The sequence below is a fragment of the Lytechinus variegatus genome, chromosome 17 (genome assembly GCF_018143015.1).
Source record: "Lytechinus variegatus isolate NC3 chromosome 17, Lvar_3.0, whole genome shotgun sequence".
Classification (NCBI taxonomy): domain Eukaryota; kingdom Metazoa; phylum Echinodermata; class Echinoidea; order Temnopleuroida; family Toxopneustidae; genus Lytechinus; species Lytechinus variegatus.
This window is the reverse complement of record NC_054756.1, coordinates 26,735,222-26,753,497: the sequence shown is the minus strand read 5'-3', so window position 1 is coordinate 26,753,497 and position 18,276 is coordinate 26,735,222. Positions and strand designations below refer to the sequence as shown.

Below are 18,276 nucleotides of genomic sequence, written 5' to 3'. Positions count from 1 at the left end.
CAGTAGCGCGTAAAAACTGGTACGCGTTCAGTAAGAGGCTGGCTATAGGATTTTGATGCGCTTACTTAGGCGCGCATAGTAGATACGCCTGTGATGTCATAATTGACAGTCTTGTGATCTCTTCGTCTGTGCGATCGTACACAAGTTGGAGGGATTTGAACAAGATTTCCATGAAAAAATCATTTTGCCGACCCGTTTTATAAAACAATTAATGCACATTTTAAGATTCGTGATGTTAGTGACGATGCGAGCAACTCTCGGGCATTCACAATATTATGCAAAAGCACTCGGCGCAAGCGCCTCTTGCTTTCGCATAATTGTAAATACCCTCGAGTGTGCTGCATCGTCATAACACACTCATAAATGTGCATTAATTGTATAACAACATATTTGTTCTTTTCATAGGCCATCCATGACGAGATCCAGAACCACAAGACCCCAGTCCTGCAGGCTCTCCAGGAGACCCAGTCCCTGATCCGCCAACATTCCCAAAGTCTTAGACCAGAAGACCAGAACAAAAATGATTAATTCATAGTAGAGAAACATCACATAGATTAACAACATATTTGTTCTTTTCATAGGCCATCCATGACGAGATCCAGAACCACAAGACCCCAGTCCTGCAGGCTCTCCAGGAGACCCAGTCCCTGATCCGTCAACACACCCAAAGTCTTAGACCAGAGGATCAGACCAAACTCAGTGAGAAGCAGACAGACCTCAGGAACCGATACGATGCCGTCACGACCGAGTCTCTCAACAGGACCAATAAGGTATGGATCGATAGGGAAGGATGATCTGGGTCCATTAACGCAAAGCTTAGCGATTAATATTATGTTTGATTTTCATGATTAATTGTAAATGGTAGTTGATACAATCAATCGTAAAAAAATGTTCTATGATGATTGCTAAGCTTTGTGTTACAGGACCCAGGTCCTGTACCACAAAGCGTGGCACTTGATCGTTGATCTGTTGGAGTACCCCTTTAATTTAATTTAATTGTTAAATCTCGGCAGTCTTTCACATTTTTACTTTCTTTCCTCTCTTCCTTATTACATTTTTATTTTGTTTGCTTGGATGCAAAACAAGTTGAAAGGTGCTTCAACCAATCAAGCGTTTAGCTTATGTTGCAATACCTTTGTATGTTCATTATTTACTTGTGTTTCGTATATATTTATATATCATCTATGTATTCTTTTACATTGTAAATTGTGAACATGCATGAATTTAATAAGTAAATAAATTAATAAATAAAGTGCCTTTAACCTCATTTAATGTTGCTTGTTCTGATTGCAGCTTCGATTCTCCAACGAGGACCTTCCTCTTCTGGAGACCGAGGTTGCTGACTTTGAGAAGTGGTTGGACGGTGCCGAGCGCACCCTGGACAACACCCTGAGACAGTCTCAGATGGAGCCTGAGGCGATCCGCAAGCAGTATAACACCATGCGCGGCTTCTCTGAGGATGTCATCGCTCATGCTGCGGATATCAAGTTTGTGGTCAAGGGTGGCCAGAAGTTCCTGGAGTCGGCGAAGGTAATGTTCCAGAGAAATCTGATTGAATCTTTGTCTTTATTCTAATGGTTTTCTTTTTGAAAGAAGTTTGGTTTAAGAGTTTGCAGATCATTAATGTAACTACATATATTTGCATTCACTTGGAAATAAAGTTACTGTATTTACATGTACATTAGTGAAGTGGGCTCAAGATGAAAAGTATCCTTTAAATAAGACTTGGATTGTAAATTCATACAGCTAAAAAAATTATATAAATGAATTGACAATAAAATTGTTGTCCTGATAGAAGTAAGCTTACAATTCACTTGTAGGCTTTACATTAGATGTGAATTTGGATATGAGATTCTTTATACTTGCATTACAGACATTTCATATCTGACATGGTACATGTAAATGAAAATTCATATGTACATGTAATCAATTATAACTTCACATTCTATTGCCATAAGGTCTACGCTCAAGACCTCGCCGTCTTCCGTGACGCTGCCCTCCCGCGCCAGTTCAACCGCAACTTCACTGAAAACCCAGAGAGTAACATCATCCGCGACAAGCTGGCCAAGATCTCGACCCGCTATGACCGTCTCAAGGGCAAGGCCGTGGAGACCACCAGCGCCCTCAGGGATGTGGTGGAGAAGCAACAGAAGTTCCAGGACGTTGCAGACAGTCTAGGAATCTGGCTCCAGGATGCGGAGGGATCGTTGAAGGCTCTCCAGAAGGAGGCCATTGGAGCGGATCCTGCAACCGTGCAGAAGCAAATCGACAGGCTCAAGGTGAAATACATCTTCATCTTCGATGGGGATCAAACTGAAAAACACTGTTGTCTCTCATGGATTACAAAAGGCTAGCCTTGAAATATATGTGTACCCTTTGAGATACAACTATTAGTAATAGAGAGGATACATTAGCCTATTTTTTGTGTTTGAAGAGGAACAAATGTTATTAAGAGGAAAGCTACATGTTTAGCTAATTGGTAACATAATTATTGTGCTTTGATTGTATTGAGTAGTGTTTTCACCTTCATTTCACTCTTCTTCGTTGATATACAATGTAGCTTTGTCTTTGAGAGCTACATGTAAGTGCTAAAAGCTTTGCTTATTACAATGTTTGTTTTGTCTATTCTTTCAGGTTCTCCGTGATGAGACTGCCTTTCATCTTAAGGACATCGAGAGGACCAAGGAGGCAGGAAGGAACCTGGCTGATTCCAAACCTGAACTCCAACCCGAGATCACCAAGACAATTGGTAGGTCACCGATGTCACTATGTAAAACCACTGGGATAAGTAACCAGATGACCTATTTGATGTAAAAATTGTTGGACATGTATATGTATGTATATGAGGATAGAAAATAAAGTTGTTTGCCATAACCTGACTGACCTAGGTAAAGCCTGCTGACTTTATTTCTTTTCAACTCAAATTAGACCCCCGAACAAAAAAGTGCTAACTGACCCTAATTTTCATATTTTCAACATTATTTTGCTATGGCAAACAAACATAGTTTTTAGTCCTTTGCCTAAAGATGTACTGTAGATAACATTGTAAACTAAATCTTGGTATTAAAGACAATCTACTTCAACTTTTGAATATCTGAATAGTAGTATCTTGCATTTATAGTGCAGTGCTCCTACTCATAAAGGCTTACAATTATTTTTTTATGGTAGACTACCAAGGTTAGAAGACTAGTCAATCGCAATGAATGTTTCCATAGTGCAATTATAGCAAAGTTACCATCATTTGTAATCTTTATGAAAAAGGTCATCGATGTTATATAGTTACTTGGATAATGTTTTTATTATTTGTCCGGAAGTTGCATATTGAGTATATTTTTTTCTCTAAAATATTCAGTCATCAGCACATACAAGAATCGTATAAAAACCGAAACCCACATTCGCTTTCGACACATGCATGCTACCTTACATATTTTTGAATTTTCAGACACACTGACACGCCGCTACAACGACCTCGACGGCCAGATCAACCAGCGAAACCAGCAGCTGCAGAACGCCCTCACTCAGTCACAGGGCGTGCAGGACAGCCTGGACACACTGCTCCGATGGTTGGATGAGATCGAGAGAGGCGTACACCGAATGGAGAAGGGTACCATCCTAGTCGTCAAGCGTGATCCGTTGGTTGAGAACATCCAGGAACAAAAGGTTGCCATTTTAATTCCTTTTTGTAATATATTCATATAAGGGTTATTCCATACTTAATTGCATCTCTGGTAGATGTGAAACAATAATGAGAAGTGAAATATGAAATGTACTGTACATGTATGTTCACCCATTAAAGTGTGTAAATGTTGTCCATGGGGCATCTTTGTCTTTCAATCTGAGGGGCATGGGTTCGATTTCAAGCCATGGTGTGTTTTCCTGTAGCAAGGAATTTACCTACATTGCACTGCACTTAACCCAGATGGGGTGATTGGGTAACTGGTAGGAAGACATGCCTTCAATGATCAAGTGCCCGATAAAGGTAGCTGTGCTTAAGCTGCAGTAATAATACCATTATTTAAATGAGGGCTTACTTGGAAAACAGTTTATGGAAATTAAGTGGCTACCCTGGGTAAAATATGACATTTTTATTATCATTGTTGTAATTATAATTCTTATTATTATAATTCTTATTAATATTATTGTTGTTAATATTATTGTTATTTATGTTTGCCCATGTTAACATCATCAATGTGTTTCCTACATGTAGGTTCTTGAAGATGATATCACAGCTCACAAACCTGCCGTCGAGAACGTCAAAAGCTTGGCCAAGACCCTGATACAGAACAGTGAACCAAAAGTTGCCAAGGTTCTGCAAACCAAACTCAACAATGTCAACACAAGATATGACAAGGTACACGTAAATCTCATGTCATATCCCGCTTAACATTTTACACTCTCCCTATGTAATTTCAATATGACGACCTCACTGGCGTGTGTAACATGAAAAATGTAATTATGAATTTATCTAAGAATTATTTTCAGGAATATTTACATGTTCAAGTTTTACCACTGAAAATACAACATGGGAAAAAGATTGATAAATATGAAAAAAAAATGAAACTTCAAAATCAGTGCCTAGCACAATTCTGTAAAATGCTACTTTTATTTGAAAAATTAAAATGATGATGAAATATGTTTGTTTCATAAATCCGTAGGTAACCGTGGCAACCACCAACCATGGTAAGACCCTTGGTGACATGCTGGAGAAGCTGAACGAGTTTGAGAAGGAGGTTGACCATGTGGAAGACTTCCTCCTACCAGCCATTGACCGCTTGGAACACCGTGACTTTGGTCGTCAGGAGATCCCTGAAGCTGAGAAGCAACTCAAGGTAGTGCTTTGTTTTTTGCCACTCTCTACCCAGGTGTTAAATGGGTACCCAATATGATGCAAAAGCCCCTATGGAGTGTGACTAGCAATTGAATTGGGAGTGACATGATATCTGCTCCGGCGACAGTTGCTCCGGGCTTTATTTCGTCTAAGATGTATATGTAGGTTTAGGGTTGGGATTGCAAAAGGGTTTTATGTTAAGTTTAGGTAGGGCATAATGTTTAATCCAGGGTTTAGATTATTCCTTCAAATATCATGGAACCGAATTTGGAAACTCTTGTTGGAATGTGTCCAAGGGAGTGGAGAGCGTGCATACATTGTATGTGGGCACCTGTGTCGTGTTCTTTGCCACTCTCCACCCATGGGTTAAATGCGTACCTGTTGGGTGTTTCATAAAGCTGTTCGTAAGTTAAGAGCAAATTCAAGAACAACTGGTGACCCTTTCTTACCCCCTAAGTTATCACCAGTGAATATTTAATGGTGGAAATCGACACAAGAAAGGATCACCTGTGGTTCTTAAAGTCACTCTTAAACTTACGAACAGCTTTATGAATCGGCCCCTTGGTAGGAAGCAAAAGCCTATGTAGTTACAATAATTTAATATTGATCATATCTGTGTTTGTTCCACCCCCTCCCTTCCACAGGACTACAAGGCACAGCTGAACGACCAACGACCATCCCACAAGCGGGTCAACCACCTTGGCGAGGCCCTGGTGCGTGACCCCAAGGCTGGAAACACTTCCTATGTCACCGATGTCATCTCCAACCATGAGAATAATTGGAAGACAATGGAGGAGGTCCTGGCTAAGAGGTGAGCATGGCCCTGTAACATCAGGCGTAGTAATTGATCTTAGAACAGGCTTTTACAACTGATTGCATTGACCACAGTGTACACTGAAACACGAAAATTAATTATATGTTCAGAAGCCAAGATCTGGTATCAGGACTAAGGGTTTGTTCTTTGAAGCATCATTTTGATGTTTCTGCTCTACATTTGTATTCAAAAGTGTGGCCAATAATTTTTGTAAGGATGTAATTTGATTTACACAATTACTTTCATGAACAAAAGAAAATATTATAGTATTTTTTCAGGATTTTGCTGAAATATTGGGAGGAAAATTATACTGCCACTGAACATTGTTTGAAAAGGGGGGGGGGGTAGTTATATGAAGGGGCCAGCATGCTGTTGGGTGGTCAGTAGTTGTCTGTCAGTCAGACATACATTCACACTGTTCTAATGTTCAAATTATCTCACTGAACAAAATCTTATCCAACAGGTCCAGGCAGATTGATCAGGAGCAGAAGGCCGCCAAGAAGTACAACCAGAGCAACAAGGATGTTAACCACTGGCTTGATAACATGGAGCGGAAGATGACCCAACTCCAGCCGGTGTCCACCGACCCCATGACACTACAGACTCAGGTCGAACAGCTCAAGGTCAGTTTTGTGCACTCCTTCTTTTCCATAAGTGCAGACCACTGTCAGGTTTATAGCCTATTATATAGGCAGATGATGCAGCTTTTGTCTTTGCCTTTATGACTGTGGTGCTGTTACACAAAACATCGGCAATACGTCTGATGCCTTGCAGCCTCCGCCTATACATTCCGGTCTTGTGTTAGAGCAGTCGCTTTATTTGGGTTTCCTATGGGTTGCCAGGTTTGACTTTAATTAAAGAAAATATATGAACTTGTTTCTTTTCAGACCTTCTTTGTAACAAAAGGGTTATCAATGACTTTGCCGTAATCATATTTTGCATTTGACAAGGGCTCTTCCTGATCCCTATTGTTTTGTTTAAGCAGAGTTGTACATGTAGGATATGAAGTGGAAGGACAGGATTCCCTCAAGAAGCCCTAGCTAACATGGTGTCGACTCTTAGTAAGAAGTGAAAAACAAGCTATAATTGGGTACATGTAGTATTCGTACCATAGTAACGAAAGCAGTGAGGAGTACCAAGTATAATAAAGATAATTAGAACATGTGTCATTAAATAATATTTGAGTTGATTAAGCATGTAAGTTATCGATTTTGATTGTAATCCTTATACAGCCTTTCAAGACGGACGTCATGGCCTACAAGCCCAAGATCATCGACGTCAACAAGTTCGGCCAGACCCTTGACCGCCTGATCAAGGAGGGTGACTCGACGGTCAGTCTACGGCCACGCTACCGGTCTCTTCAGCTCGGCTCCAGGAAGGGAGATGAGATGTCCCTGCAGAGACGTCCAGTAGATACCTCGGACATCAGCGACTATCAAGAAGGTTTGTCCTTCCTTCTCTTTTCCTAACAGTGTCGGACATGATTAAGTTCCCTTGTAACAAAGTAATTTTATGTACTGTTATCTTCATATGGTCACATTACACTTAAAGAAGGCTGAGAAATTCTTGCTCGTGTATGAATGCACAATATGCAGATGTGCTCAAAAGATAGTGAAACTACTGCAAAATGCACTCCTAATGCTGAGTATTGAATGTAGACATCAACACAACAACGTTCAGCGAGCCAAGAGAAGCAAACTTCATCGAATGTAATAATTCATCACCTGACTTCACAATTACATGTAAATTTCTAAAACATGGCAGAACTTGAACTCTTTAAAGGTCAAGTCCACCTCAGAAAAATGTTGATTTGAATCAATAGAGAAAAATCGGACAAGCACAACGCTGAAAATTTCATCAAAATCGGATGTAAAATAAGAAAGTTTTGACATTTCAAAGTTTCGCTTATTTTCAACAAAATAGTTACATGAACGAGCCAGTTACATCCAAATGAGAGAGTCGATGATGTCACTCACTATTTCTTTTGTTTTTTATTGTTTTAATTATACAATATTTCAATTTTTTATGAATTTGACGATTAGGAGGTCCTTGCCCGAAGCACAAAATGTTAAAATAATGGAATTCCAAATGTTGAGGGAGAAATGAAACTATTTCACATGACAATGACGAGAAAAAAATATTTCATATTTCATATAATAGAATACAAAAGAAATAGTGAGTGAGTGATGTCATCAACTCTCTCATTTGGATGTAACTGGCTCATTCATATAACTATTTTGTTGAAAATAAGCGAAACTTTGAAATGCTATAACTTTCTTATTTTACATCCGATTTTGATGAAATTTTCAGTGTTATGCTTGTTGAATTTTTCTCTTTTTATTCAAATCAAGCTTTTGTTGGGGTGGACTTGTCCTTTAAAAACATGTATGTTAATTTCTGTTGGAGTTCTCCAATCTTTTGAGCACCGCTGTAGTATACAGGTATATTTATTCCAGAATTGATATACAGTCTGTATTCATGTTGAATCAAACTACAAAGGCCCTCCCAAAACCCATAAACCATACCACCACTCTTGTCAGCCCCGAGTAACACTTCCTGGTGGAGGACTTCGGTGAAAACGACTGTAAGACACACATTCATTCATGCTCCTTATACACCTTTCTATCACCAACAATCATTTTCTTTGCAGATGACAGCAAGATCGTCCGTGAGCTTGCGGAGATCAACCACCGTTACGAGGCCCTGCGTGCCACCCTGACCGACCGCGAAGAGGACCTGGACTTGAACTCTAAGCTTGCCGAGAAGACCAATAATGTTGGTGGTCTGATGGAATGGGTCACTGCTACGGATGCCAAGGTGGTCAATGCAGCTCCTCGTGGAGCCGACATGGGCCAGTTGAGCGATGAGCTGGAGAACTACAAGGTGGGTCCCCCCAAAAAAAAATGCTGGAGAAGGAATGCTTAGATACAGCATATTTAGTATTCTCCAGAATTAGAAACTACATAAGTACACAGTGATTTAAAAAATGGTTTTAGGAATGTTGAAGAATATCCAACTTCTCCAAGAGAAATAGTGACAAAGTACATTTATGAGCAAGAAATTATTGAAATGAAATTTAGATATATTTGTATGTCCAAGAGACCATTTTGTGCAATTTTGTTGGTTTATAATAGATGTTTGAGCAAGATAGAATTTAAGTAATTAGAACTGCATTGGCTATTGGTATCTTGCTGAATCATTCCCACCGATTACAGTACATTCGTGAATTTTATTATTTTAAATGAAAAAAAAATCAACAAACCCCTAACTTGATAAAAAAATTAGCAAAACTAAACATAACAATCTTGGTGCTGCTGTATAGAGGTTTATGATTATAGTAACTGGCATTATGGTGACTGCCATGGTAAGAGAGCTCAACAGCTAATCAAAATTGAGGTTTCTATGATACAGTGTACGTACAGTTACCATTATTATTAGAATGAATGAAATGGGCCTCTGGACGATTCAGATTCCAGCTATGTACATTGTACATTGCACTCTAGGTCTTTTATAGAGCTTGGCCCATTGCAAACCATTCTTCTTCTTTATCCACCCCCTCCCCCATTTTAGCATGTCCATGGTGACATCGACAACAACAAGGCGGCCATCTTGGATGCCATACATTCCACTGATCAGTTCTTGAAGGACAAACGTGCCAAGCTCTCACCGGAGAGGGTGGGCGAGCTCCAGACGAGACTTGCTGACCTCCGTAAGCAGTATGACCTTCTCAGCCGCAAGTCTGATGATGTCTTTAAGAACACGGAGAGCACCCTTGCTCGCCTTCGCACAGAGGAGGAAGAGAAGGTAACCTAATATATTTTTTAGAGTTCAAACCATTTGCATATGTCAATGAACTTGGCATGCAAGTACATGTACATATATTCAGTTTCTAGAAGTTCAATGTGCAGTGTGCTTTTTGCAGTAATGGTTACAAGCATTTTGAAAGTCTTTATGCACAGACATTTACATGTATAGGCGTAACCATTAAGTTTAAAAGACACAATCTCTAATGTAGTAATGATACTTCATGGGGGGTTCCCTCTTGACTAAACTTTTAAACCATACAGTTGTACAATTGTTGGAAGGTCAAAATTTCATTACCTTTGTCCAATTCATTATTTTTAATGTATTCTACACTGTACCTTCCATTTGCTTTTTTTCATTTTTGGACTTGGAGGGGGAGGGCTGGGCGTGTCCCATTGTAACCCCTTTCAATGTCTTCAGTCCATATCTATTATCGGAGGTGGGGTAGGATGTGGGTGTGTCCGAATGTACCCCCTTTTGCTTCTACTGTCTACCATTTATTATACCATCTCTCACTTCACTTTCTTGTACTTGTGTTTCAAAGAAAGTCTTTATTCAATATTTCTCCACTAATCATGTAACTAATTACAAAATGCATGTAATACTTAACTTATAATATTAAACATGTGTAGAAAAAACAAAAATTTAAATTAGTTTTCAATATGCCTTGGTCCATCAATTTCTACAATAAATTTAATTTGTTGCATGTTCATAATGCATTCTAACTTGTGTTGATATGTCAATATCTTTGAAATGATGAAAATGATAAATGACCTTTGCGGTTGGAGAGGGAGGGACAGGTTTGTTACCGACCGTCCCTGTTCCTTCCACTGCAAGCAGTCCACTAAACTTTCACTGCTGATAGCCCATTTTGGTTGATAGTGTTGGGATGGAGATGGGGGTGTGTCCCCATGCACCCCTTTTGCTTCCACTCCCCCACTCCCCCAAAACCCATTAAACCCCGATCACCATCGTGTGCTTGATCTGTAGATGAAGTTGAAGGAGCAGTATGCTGAGATCAAGGATCAGCTCAGAAGCCTGAGCGACTGGCTCACCCAAGCGGAACACCAACTAGGCGCTGAACAACCCATCCAGGAACTCATAAGACCTCTGACTGACCAAAAGAACAACCATAAGGTATGTTCTGCTGAATGAAATTCCATTTGGTCACGAACGTTTCTTATGGGCCATTAGTGCAATCAAGTTTTATTGGCACATATTTATCAGTTATGATTATCTATCTCTGAGTCTGACCTTTTAATGTTGCCATCTGATTGATGTGACCAGAGCTCAAATCTCAAACATCTCAATCATCAATTATTAAAATGGTTTGATAACTTGCTCCTGAAGAAATGTGACATTGGCTTGGATTCTTCTTCCCGTCACCTTTGTCTTGCAGGTGCTCCATGAAGACATCCTTGTGCACCAAGGTCCAGTCCTGGAGACCGTCCAGGAAGGCAACCAACTCCTGAAGCAGAAGGGTGACCGACTCACTGATGATGAGCGTGCTGCTCTCAAAACCCCTATGGAAGACCTCAAGGTCCGCTACGAGAACGCCAACGTCCAGTCCACCATGCGGACTGACAAGCTCCGAGGGGCTTTGGACGACCTCAACCGTCTTGAGCCGGAGATGCGGGAGATGGAGGAGTGGCTGAGGAATACTGAACAGGCCTTGGAGAAGTCCAACCGCAAGATTGAGGTTGATGAGGAAGCCCTCCAGAGGCAGTATGAGGAACAGAAGGCTCTTGCTGATGATGTCGTCACCCATCGTGCTGATGTGAAGTTCATCAACATGACTGGACAAGCCTTTGTTGACAATGCTAAGGTTTGTATTTGTTGTCTTTTGCTCTCAATGTCTTCATTTTTGTTCTGTAAAAGTACAATGTGCTTTTACATACATTTGATTAATTTCAGACCAATCTGGTAATCAATTGAAAATGCATTCTGTATTTACGCCATCCATGAAGTTTTCATTAATTTCTTGATGTTTTCATTTACTTCTCTTCTTCATGTAGCTATACAAGGAAGAGCTGAGCGACTACCGCTCCACTGCTCTCCCACGGCAGTTCGGTCAAACCTTCAGTGAGGCACCCGAGTCCAACACCATCCGGGACAAACTCGGCAACATCAATACCCGCTATGAGAGGCTCAAGACCCGCTGCCTCGAGCATCGGGATCATCTTGGAGACATCTGCGAGAAGCAGGCTCGATATGCCCAGGTGGTTAACCCAACGTTGCCATGGTTGGATGAGATGTATGCTGCACTGAAGGACATGGAGAAGGAGCCCATCGCAACTGAACCTGAAGTCGTCCAGAGGCAGATCGATGATCTCAAGGTAATTGGGATGTCCCAAATGGTCTTGGTTTCTTTATGTTTCTATTGTTTTTTATCGCTCTTGTCAGAGGTGTGAATGGAATGAATTGATAGATCCTTTTAGAGACAAATAGTGTGGAGAAGTACCGAAAGAAAGCTGTTTTATTTTCATTTCACAAAAACAAAGAATTATGAGGAACATGTTTGTCTCACTAATGCTCACTTCACAAAGACTATCTGAAAACTGGTCAAGGCATGATTAAAAGTCCCTGTGAAATGGTGATAACCCAAACTTTGATGAATTCTAGACACATCTTTGCATTATAGATTATTGGTAGTGTTTTTGTTTTTGAAAAAGGAGAAGAAGAAAGATGCTTGGAATTGTAGGCCATTTTTAATAAGTTAAATTTTATTTGAGCTATCTGTATACCAGGAGAATTTCAAGGAGAATTTACTGAAGAAGGGGGGGGGGGGGTATTTAATGATACACACAATCAGTTGAAAGAAATCAATGTATGAATCAGGAACATGTCGAAAATCTGTATTTTTTTGTTTGAGAATCAGTCAACTTTTAGGGAGTCTCCCTGACAGTCAGAGAGACTTGGCAGCTCTGCTATACAGGAAGACATTCAGCAGAAAATTATTACCTATTCCCTTCCCCATCCCATAAAATTACAGGCCGTTGGTGATGAGGTTCTCATGCACATCAAGGACGTAGAGAATGCCAAGGAAGCTGGTCGTGACCTCTCCGACTCCCACGAGGACATCAAACCTGAGATCCAGAGACAGACCCGAGACATGAGTGACCGCTACAGCCAGCTGGAAGCCATGCTGACCGATCGCAGTAACCTGCTCCACACTGCCCTGACCGAGTCCCAGACTGTCCAGGGTGGACTGGACTCCCTTCTCAGGTGGCTCGATGACACGGAGGCAACACTGAATAGACTGGAAGAAAGGACACCAATCTCTCTAAGGAAGGAACACTTGGCTGACATCATGCAGCAATACAAGGTGAGAAAAGATATGATTTTGAAATTTTGATAAATATGGCAATTGATCAAGAATATCATGACTATGATTGCACTTTACTTTTCACAGGAACAAATCTGTATGGTTTAAATTGTTATTCTCTTCAATGTACCTTTGTATCGTGCAGAGGTTCCTTCATTCAGTAGAAGTAGTCAAGAGGACATTTTGCAGAGATCAATTTAGAAAAAAATGCAATCAGGGAAGATGCATGATGCACTTTGTACTCATATTCTGTACCTCTTTGGTGTTCATGATAATCATTCTATTTAAGAAACTGGCTCTATTGTGACTGTAATTTCTAATTTCTGCTAGAGAATGAAATATGTTGTATACCCTGGTAATTTGCTCAGAAACTTCTTGCCGATGTTGAGAACCGTAAACCAAGCGTTGACGGCATCAACAAGTCAGGGGCCAAGCTCCTGGCCACCACGACCGATGCAGCCGAAGCCCGTGCCCTCCAGTCCAAGTTGGACACCTTGAACACCCGCTTTGAGCGGCTCTCCGGCCCTGCCCGCTCCAGCTGTGACTTCCTGCAGAAGCTATCTGACAGGCTGGGACGTCTCCAGGATGAGGTGGACAAGCTGGAGGATTGGTTGATACCTGCCCTGGACCTGCTGAAGGCACCAGACCTTAGCCAGAAGGATCTGACTGAACTGGCTACCATCTTACAGGTCAGTCAAAGGATCAGGATTTAAAAGAATTGAATCACACTTGAGTAAATAAAATTGATTTAATTTCTGTTATCATCATCAGAGATAAAGTGAATAATGTTTTTTGCATAACTCTATGTTACCTTAACCTGTATGACCCTTGCCAGTTCTCAGTGTTATTTTGCAATATGCTGCAATTATTTTATATAATGCAGTAATATTAGCAGTTGTTAGTCATGTTGTTCTTCCAATGTTTGAAAATTTCTATTAGTGCATGAATTGTGTACAATAGGCTTTCTTTGTCTTTTTACAGAAAAAAAATATATATATAAGTACCAAAAAATGTTTGTTTTGATTTCTCATTAAGTCCGTTTCTGAATCACTTTTTGTAACAGAATGCTCGTACACAGGCAGACAGGAACAAGTCCCAGTACACCGACATCCACAAGATGGCCGATGAACTGCTCCATGAGAGAAGAGTCAGCGACCCAGCTGCTCTCAATCTCATCCTGCAGAACCTTGATGACAACTGGCTTGATCTTCAAGAGCTCCTAGAATACAGGTACAAGATAATGCTGGTAGTGTTATTGGAGGTGATGATGGTTGTATTGATGGTGGGAGTGATGGTGATGATGATGGTGGTGATGGTAGTGATGATGGTTGTAGTGATGATGTTGATGGTTGTAGTGATGATGAAGATGATGGTGATTGATTCCTATGGATGATGGTGATAATGATGATGGTGATGGTGATGATGATGATGTTGATGATGGTGATGACGGTAATGATGATGGAGATGATGATATTGTTGATGATAATGGAGATGACAATTATAATGATGATGATGATGCTGCTGCTGCTGCTGATGATGATGGTGGTGATGATGATGATAATGATGATGACGAAGGTGATGATGGTGATGATGGAGGTGATGATGATGATGATGATGAAGACGACAACGATGATGATGATGTTGATGACGGTGATGATGGTGATGATGATGGAGATGATAATGGTGATGGTGACGTTGACGATGATGATTCTGATAGTGATGATGATAATGATGATGGTGGTGACAGATAATTATTATAAGGGTGATGGTAATGGTGACAGTGGCGTTGGCATTGAAAGTGATCATCGTAATAATGGTAATGATGTCTGCAAGGTTTGGCAACCTTTAAGTGATCATCCACTCCAACTCAATCTCACTCCTGTATACCCTTGCAGATCAAGGCAGCTCGAGGAGAGACGAGCCGCCCAGCAAGCGTACAACAATAGTCTCAAGGATGTCAGCTCCTGGCTGATATCCGTTGAGAGACGCTTCAATGGCTTCAGGGCCGTTGCTAAGGAGTTGGATGACATCAAGGAACAGTATGATGAATTGAAGGTATGTTCATGCATCTAATCATGAGATACCTCTTATAGTCATGTATTGATAGTTGGATGTATTCAGGTAACATTTCTAGAAATACATTGTACAGCGTATTACCATGTGTGATCATTATGATGGGTTTTTGTTTCAATTTTCAAAAGAAAAATTGTGTTTTATATTTTTGTTTGTACGATTGTATGGTTATAGAAAGACATCTACTAGGACTGCTCTCATCTACAATTGCAATTTATTTCTACCGGTAATAGAATATAAGATGGCTTAGTGTGACAGGGAACTCAGATTTTTGTTCGAAAGAGAAAGTGCACATTCTGTCTTCAACATTACATTGAAATGTCAATTTAGTAGTCATTGTCTTCCTGGTTGTGTTGTAATTAGTCTTTGAGATACTCTGTACATTCAATCCCTCAGAATCTGGGATTGGATGTTGTACTGCAATACAGTTTATACGACATGCCATTTAATGCTTGAACATTCACTTGCAGCCCCTGAGGAAAGAGGTCAACGAGTACCGCCCGAACGTGGACGAACTCAACGAGCAAGGTACCCGCCTGGATGCCATGCTCCACGATGGGCAGGGCGTACCAATGAGGGCGCACCGTAGGTCAGCCCAGATCATGACCTCCACGCCGAAAGCAGCCAGTGTGGCCTCGAGGCTCAGACGACCCTTCGAGGATGCCAACATCAGTGGCCTCATGGAAGGTAGGATACTGTGAATCTTTACGACAAGATTATCAATAGTGTAGTAGGTTTCACGGTACACTATATATCTCTCTTGGGCAATTGTTGGTCCTGATAAGGACCACCCAAACTCGGCGTTTCGAAAAGTGTGATCTTGTCATCTTCGGGAGAACGATTATCAACTTCAAAACTTGGTTCATGTATGCATATTGGAGGGGGATAGGGATCTGATTAGATGTAGGGTCAAAGGTCAGAGATGTCAGAGTTCACAGAGGTCATTATTCAAATTTTCAGAAGTTTTGTGTGCAATACAGGTACTGTACATGTATTTTTCTTGTTCTCGCAATGGCTGGGGCTATATCTTTTACTGCTTGCAGTTAAGACTTCATCTAGATTTACTTCTGCTTTCAAAAGGCAGTGATGGATATATAATTGTAAAATATTGTTAACTTTGGTTCTGACCCTTTTCTCTCTTTACAGAAGAGTCCGAGATCCAGCGACAGCTTGCCGACATCAACCGCCGCTACAACGCCCTGGACATCAAGATCGACGAGCGCGACGATGAACTGGACACTGCCCTGGCATTGACCGAACGCAGCAAGCCCGTGGATGAGCTCCTGGACTGGGTTCAGGTGACGGAGGTGGAACTGGCGCAGAGCATGCCGCCGCTGGACTTTGCCGGCGAGGATGACCTGGACAATCTCATGCAGGAGTTTGATAAGATCCAGGTAAGGGGCGATGCTGTTGATTCTTCTGTGTTGAGGATCAGGGGCCTGTTTCACAAATCTTGTTATAACAACAAGTTTGAACTAACAGTTAAAAGCTACTGAAATCATTCACTCTGATTGGCTGATAGTAATCTTGTTACAGAAATTGTGCATTTGGTATTTTGATAAGTTTTATGAATCAGAACACTGATGATGATGATGATGAACATCATTTTCATGACACCATTTCTCAATAAGATACATTCTAAAACGCTGGCTCACACTATATGTTACATACATGTATTATTCACACAGTTACTGAAAAAAGATAGGTCCGAAGTTTAGATATGCAAGTCCCATCTGTATGACTGATGCAGAATTTTTGTTAAAAGAAAGCATCTTGTGTAGTTTAAGTGTCATGTCTGGAAGTCTCACTTGTATAAAAGCTATTGAAAGAGGACCAATCTTAGACATTACAAAAACCTGTGACAGTCAAATTTAACATACAGTGTATGCTGGGGATTATGCCTACCAACTATTCATAAGACCCATGTCTTTTTCTGGCTTGAGACACTAGCACAATTTTAGTTATCCACCATAAAAAAATAATTGTAATTTCACTTTGAATATTAGGGATAGTATTGAAGATTATGTTTCAATGTCTTATATCAGGCTGTTGAAGAGACCATCCAGCAGTCTCAAGCCCCGGTTGCCCATGCTGCCATGGGCGCCGATCAGCTCATCAAGGACAAGGGTAAGAAGCTTCGACCGGAACAGAACCAGAACCTTCAGACCAAGAACGTGGACCTGAAGAATCGCTATGACGACCTGGCGTCCGGTGTGAAGCAGAAGAAGATGGACCTGGAGCAGACCATCAACAGGGTCAAGGCTGATAAGGAGAAGAAGGTGGGATTAACTAAGGATTGGGATTATGTATTGGGATTAGTGAAGGGATTAAAGAGATTAACCCCACTGACCACTGAATACTGTAAGTCATATAATCCTTGATATAAGCAAAAAAAAGCAAAAAAAAATACGCCAAGAAGAAAGTCTCCAAACATTAAAATTCTAATGTTGGAGAGAGACTTATCTTTAAACGTCTTGACTCGGTTAAGACATAAAGTGAAAAGAGGACATGATGTGGCAGTGATTGAGTAACTGGGCGTAGTGCTCACTCAGTCAGGGAGACCCCACAAGATTTTTGTGTGTTGTTGCCTTCGGTATAGCCATTCAAGTGGATGAATAGATTAAAGGGATGTATCCAGTTATCTCGTAAATAAGAAAATAATGGTAGGTATTATCATGACCTGGGGTCCGTTGCAGAAAGAGTTGCAATCAATCGCAACTCCAAAAATCATGCGCAACTTAATTTTCAACCAATCAACAGCGCGCATTTGGAACTTACGATTGATTTTTTGACTTGCGTTTAAACGCAATTCTTTCTGCAACTGGCCCCAGGTTCCATTCAGTCAGTGGTTAGTAGGAGAAAAATAATCTTAAGCCCTTGCAAAGGTGTGAAGTTGCTAACAAGATTAAAGTCTTGAATGGGATTAAGGATCATTATTGGATAAAGTGTTAAGTGGTTGGGATTAGTAAATGGAATTAAAGAACCAGATTAATGAGTGTATCAGGCATTAAATGGTAGTGAATGAATAGAATTAAAAGCAAGATAATTGATTAGTGATTGGGTTAATGGGGGATAAGGAGTCCATTGGATTAAGTGATTTACTACACTGCGCTATACTTACCTATACCATCTCATCAAATTGCTATTCGTTACCCTGACTCGAATAGCCACCGGTAAAAAACTCCCCGAAAGAGGCTAACTGCAAACAGATAGCCTGGGAAACCCGTCACGGGACGAGACCCATAAAACCCCCTCGCCACATATAAGCCTCCTCTTTCGTTACCGCGACGTCGTTGAGTACACTCGAAACGTTTAGCCACCGCGCAATTTTTTTTATGAATCACGATGTTTGAAGAAATAACTGAAATAAACATTATTTCCCAACCCTAAAGATCTCAATAAAAAGGGGAGATCAACTCGGTCAAGATAAAG

General features: G+C 40.7%; 2 protein-coding genes across 6 annotated transcripts in view; both read left to right on the top strand.

Annotated features, from left to right (window-relative positions):
* LOC121430518 (microtubule-actin cross-linking factor 1-like) overlaps window positions 1-543 on the top strand; it is a 70,977-nt gene extending 70,434 nt beyond the window's left edge. For all 5 annotated transcript variants that reach the window (XM_041627805.1, XM_041627804.1, XM_041627806.1 and 2 more), the window contains one exon: window positions 406-543. In XM_041627805.1, coding sequence (XP_041483739.1) covers window positions 406-528 — 123 coding nt within the window. In that variant the 3' untranslated portion in view covers window positions 529-543. The remainder of the gene's footprint in view (window positions 1-405) is intronic.
* Window positions 544-582: 39 nt separating this feature from the next.
* The window catches only part of LOC121430519 (dystonin-like), a 37,712-nt gene continuing 20,018 nt past the window's right edge, over window positions 583-18,276 (top strand). The window contains exons 1-22 of the mRNA XM_041627808.1: window positions 583-770; window positions 1,294-1,530; window positions 1,959-2,279; window positions 2,635-2,749; window positions 3,443-3,660; window positions 4,208-4,351; window positions 4,656-4,829; window positions 5,473-5,639; window positions 6,106-6,265; window positions 6,875-7,085; window positions 8,293-8,525; window positions 9,213-9,446; window positions 10,437-10,583; window positions 10,846-11,271; window positions 11,462-11,782; window positions 12,439-12,771; window positions 13,140-13,460; window positions 13,835-14,001; window positions 14,667-14,826; window positions 15,315-15,531; window positions 15,991-16,238; window positions 16,890-17,123. Of these exons, the coding sequence (XP_041483742.1) occupies window positions 1,405-1,530; window positions 1,959-2,279; window positions 2,635-2,749; window positions 3,443-3,660; window positions 4,208-4,351; window positions 4,656-4,829; window positions 5,473-5,639; window positions 6,106-6,265; window positions 6,875-7,085; window positions 8,293-8,525; window positions 9,213-9,446; window positions 10,437-10,583; window positions 10,846-11,271; window positions 11,462-11,782; window positions 12,439-12,771; window positions 13,140-13,460; window positions 13,835-14,001; window positions 14,667-14,826; window positions 15,315-15,531; window positions 15,991-16,238; window positions 16,890-17,123 (4,677 nt within the window). The 5' untranslated portion in view covers window positions 583-770; window positions 1,294-1,404. The remainder of the gene's footprint in view (window positions 771-1,293; window positions 1,531-1,958; window positions 2,280-2,634; window positions 2,750-3,442; window positions 3,661-4,207; window positions 4,352-4,655; window positions 4,830-5,472; window positions 5,640-6,105; window positions 6,266-6,874; window positions 7,086-8,292; window positions 8,526-9,212; window positions 9,447-10,436; window positions 10,584-10,845; window positions 11,272-11,461; window positions 11,783-12,438; window positions 12,772-13,139; window positions 13,461-13,834; window positions 14,002-14,666; window positions 14,827-15,314; window positions 15,532-15,990; window positions 16,239-16,889; window positions 17,124-18,276) is intronic.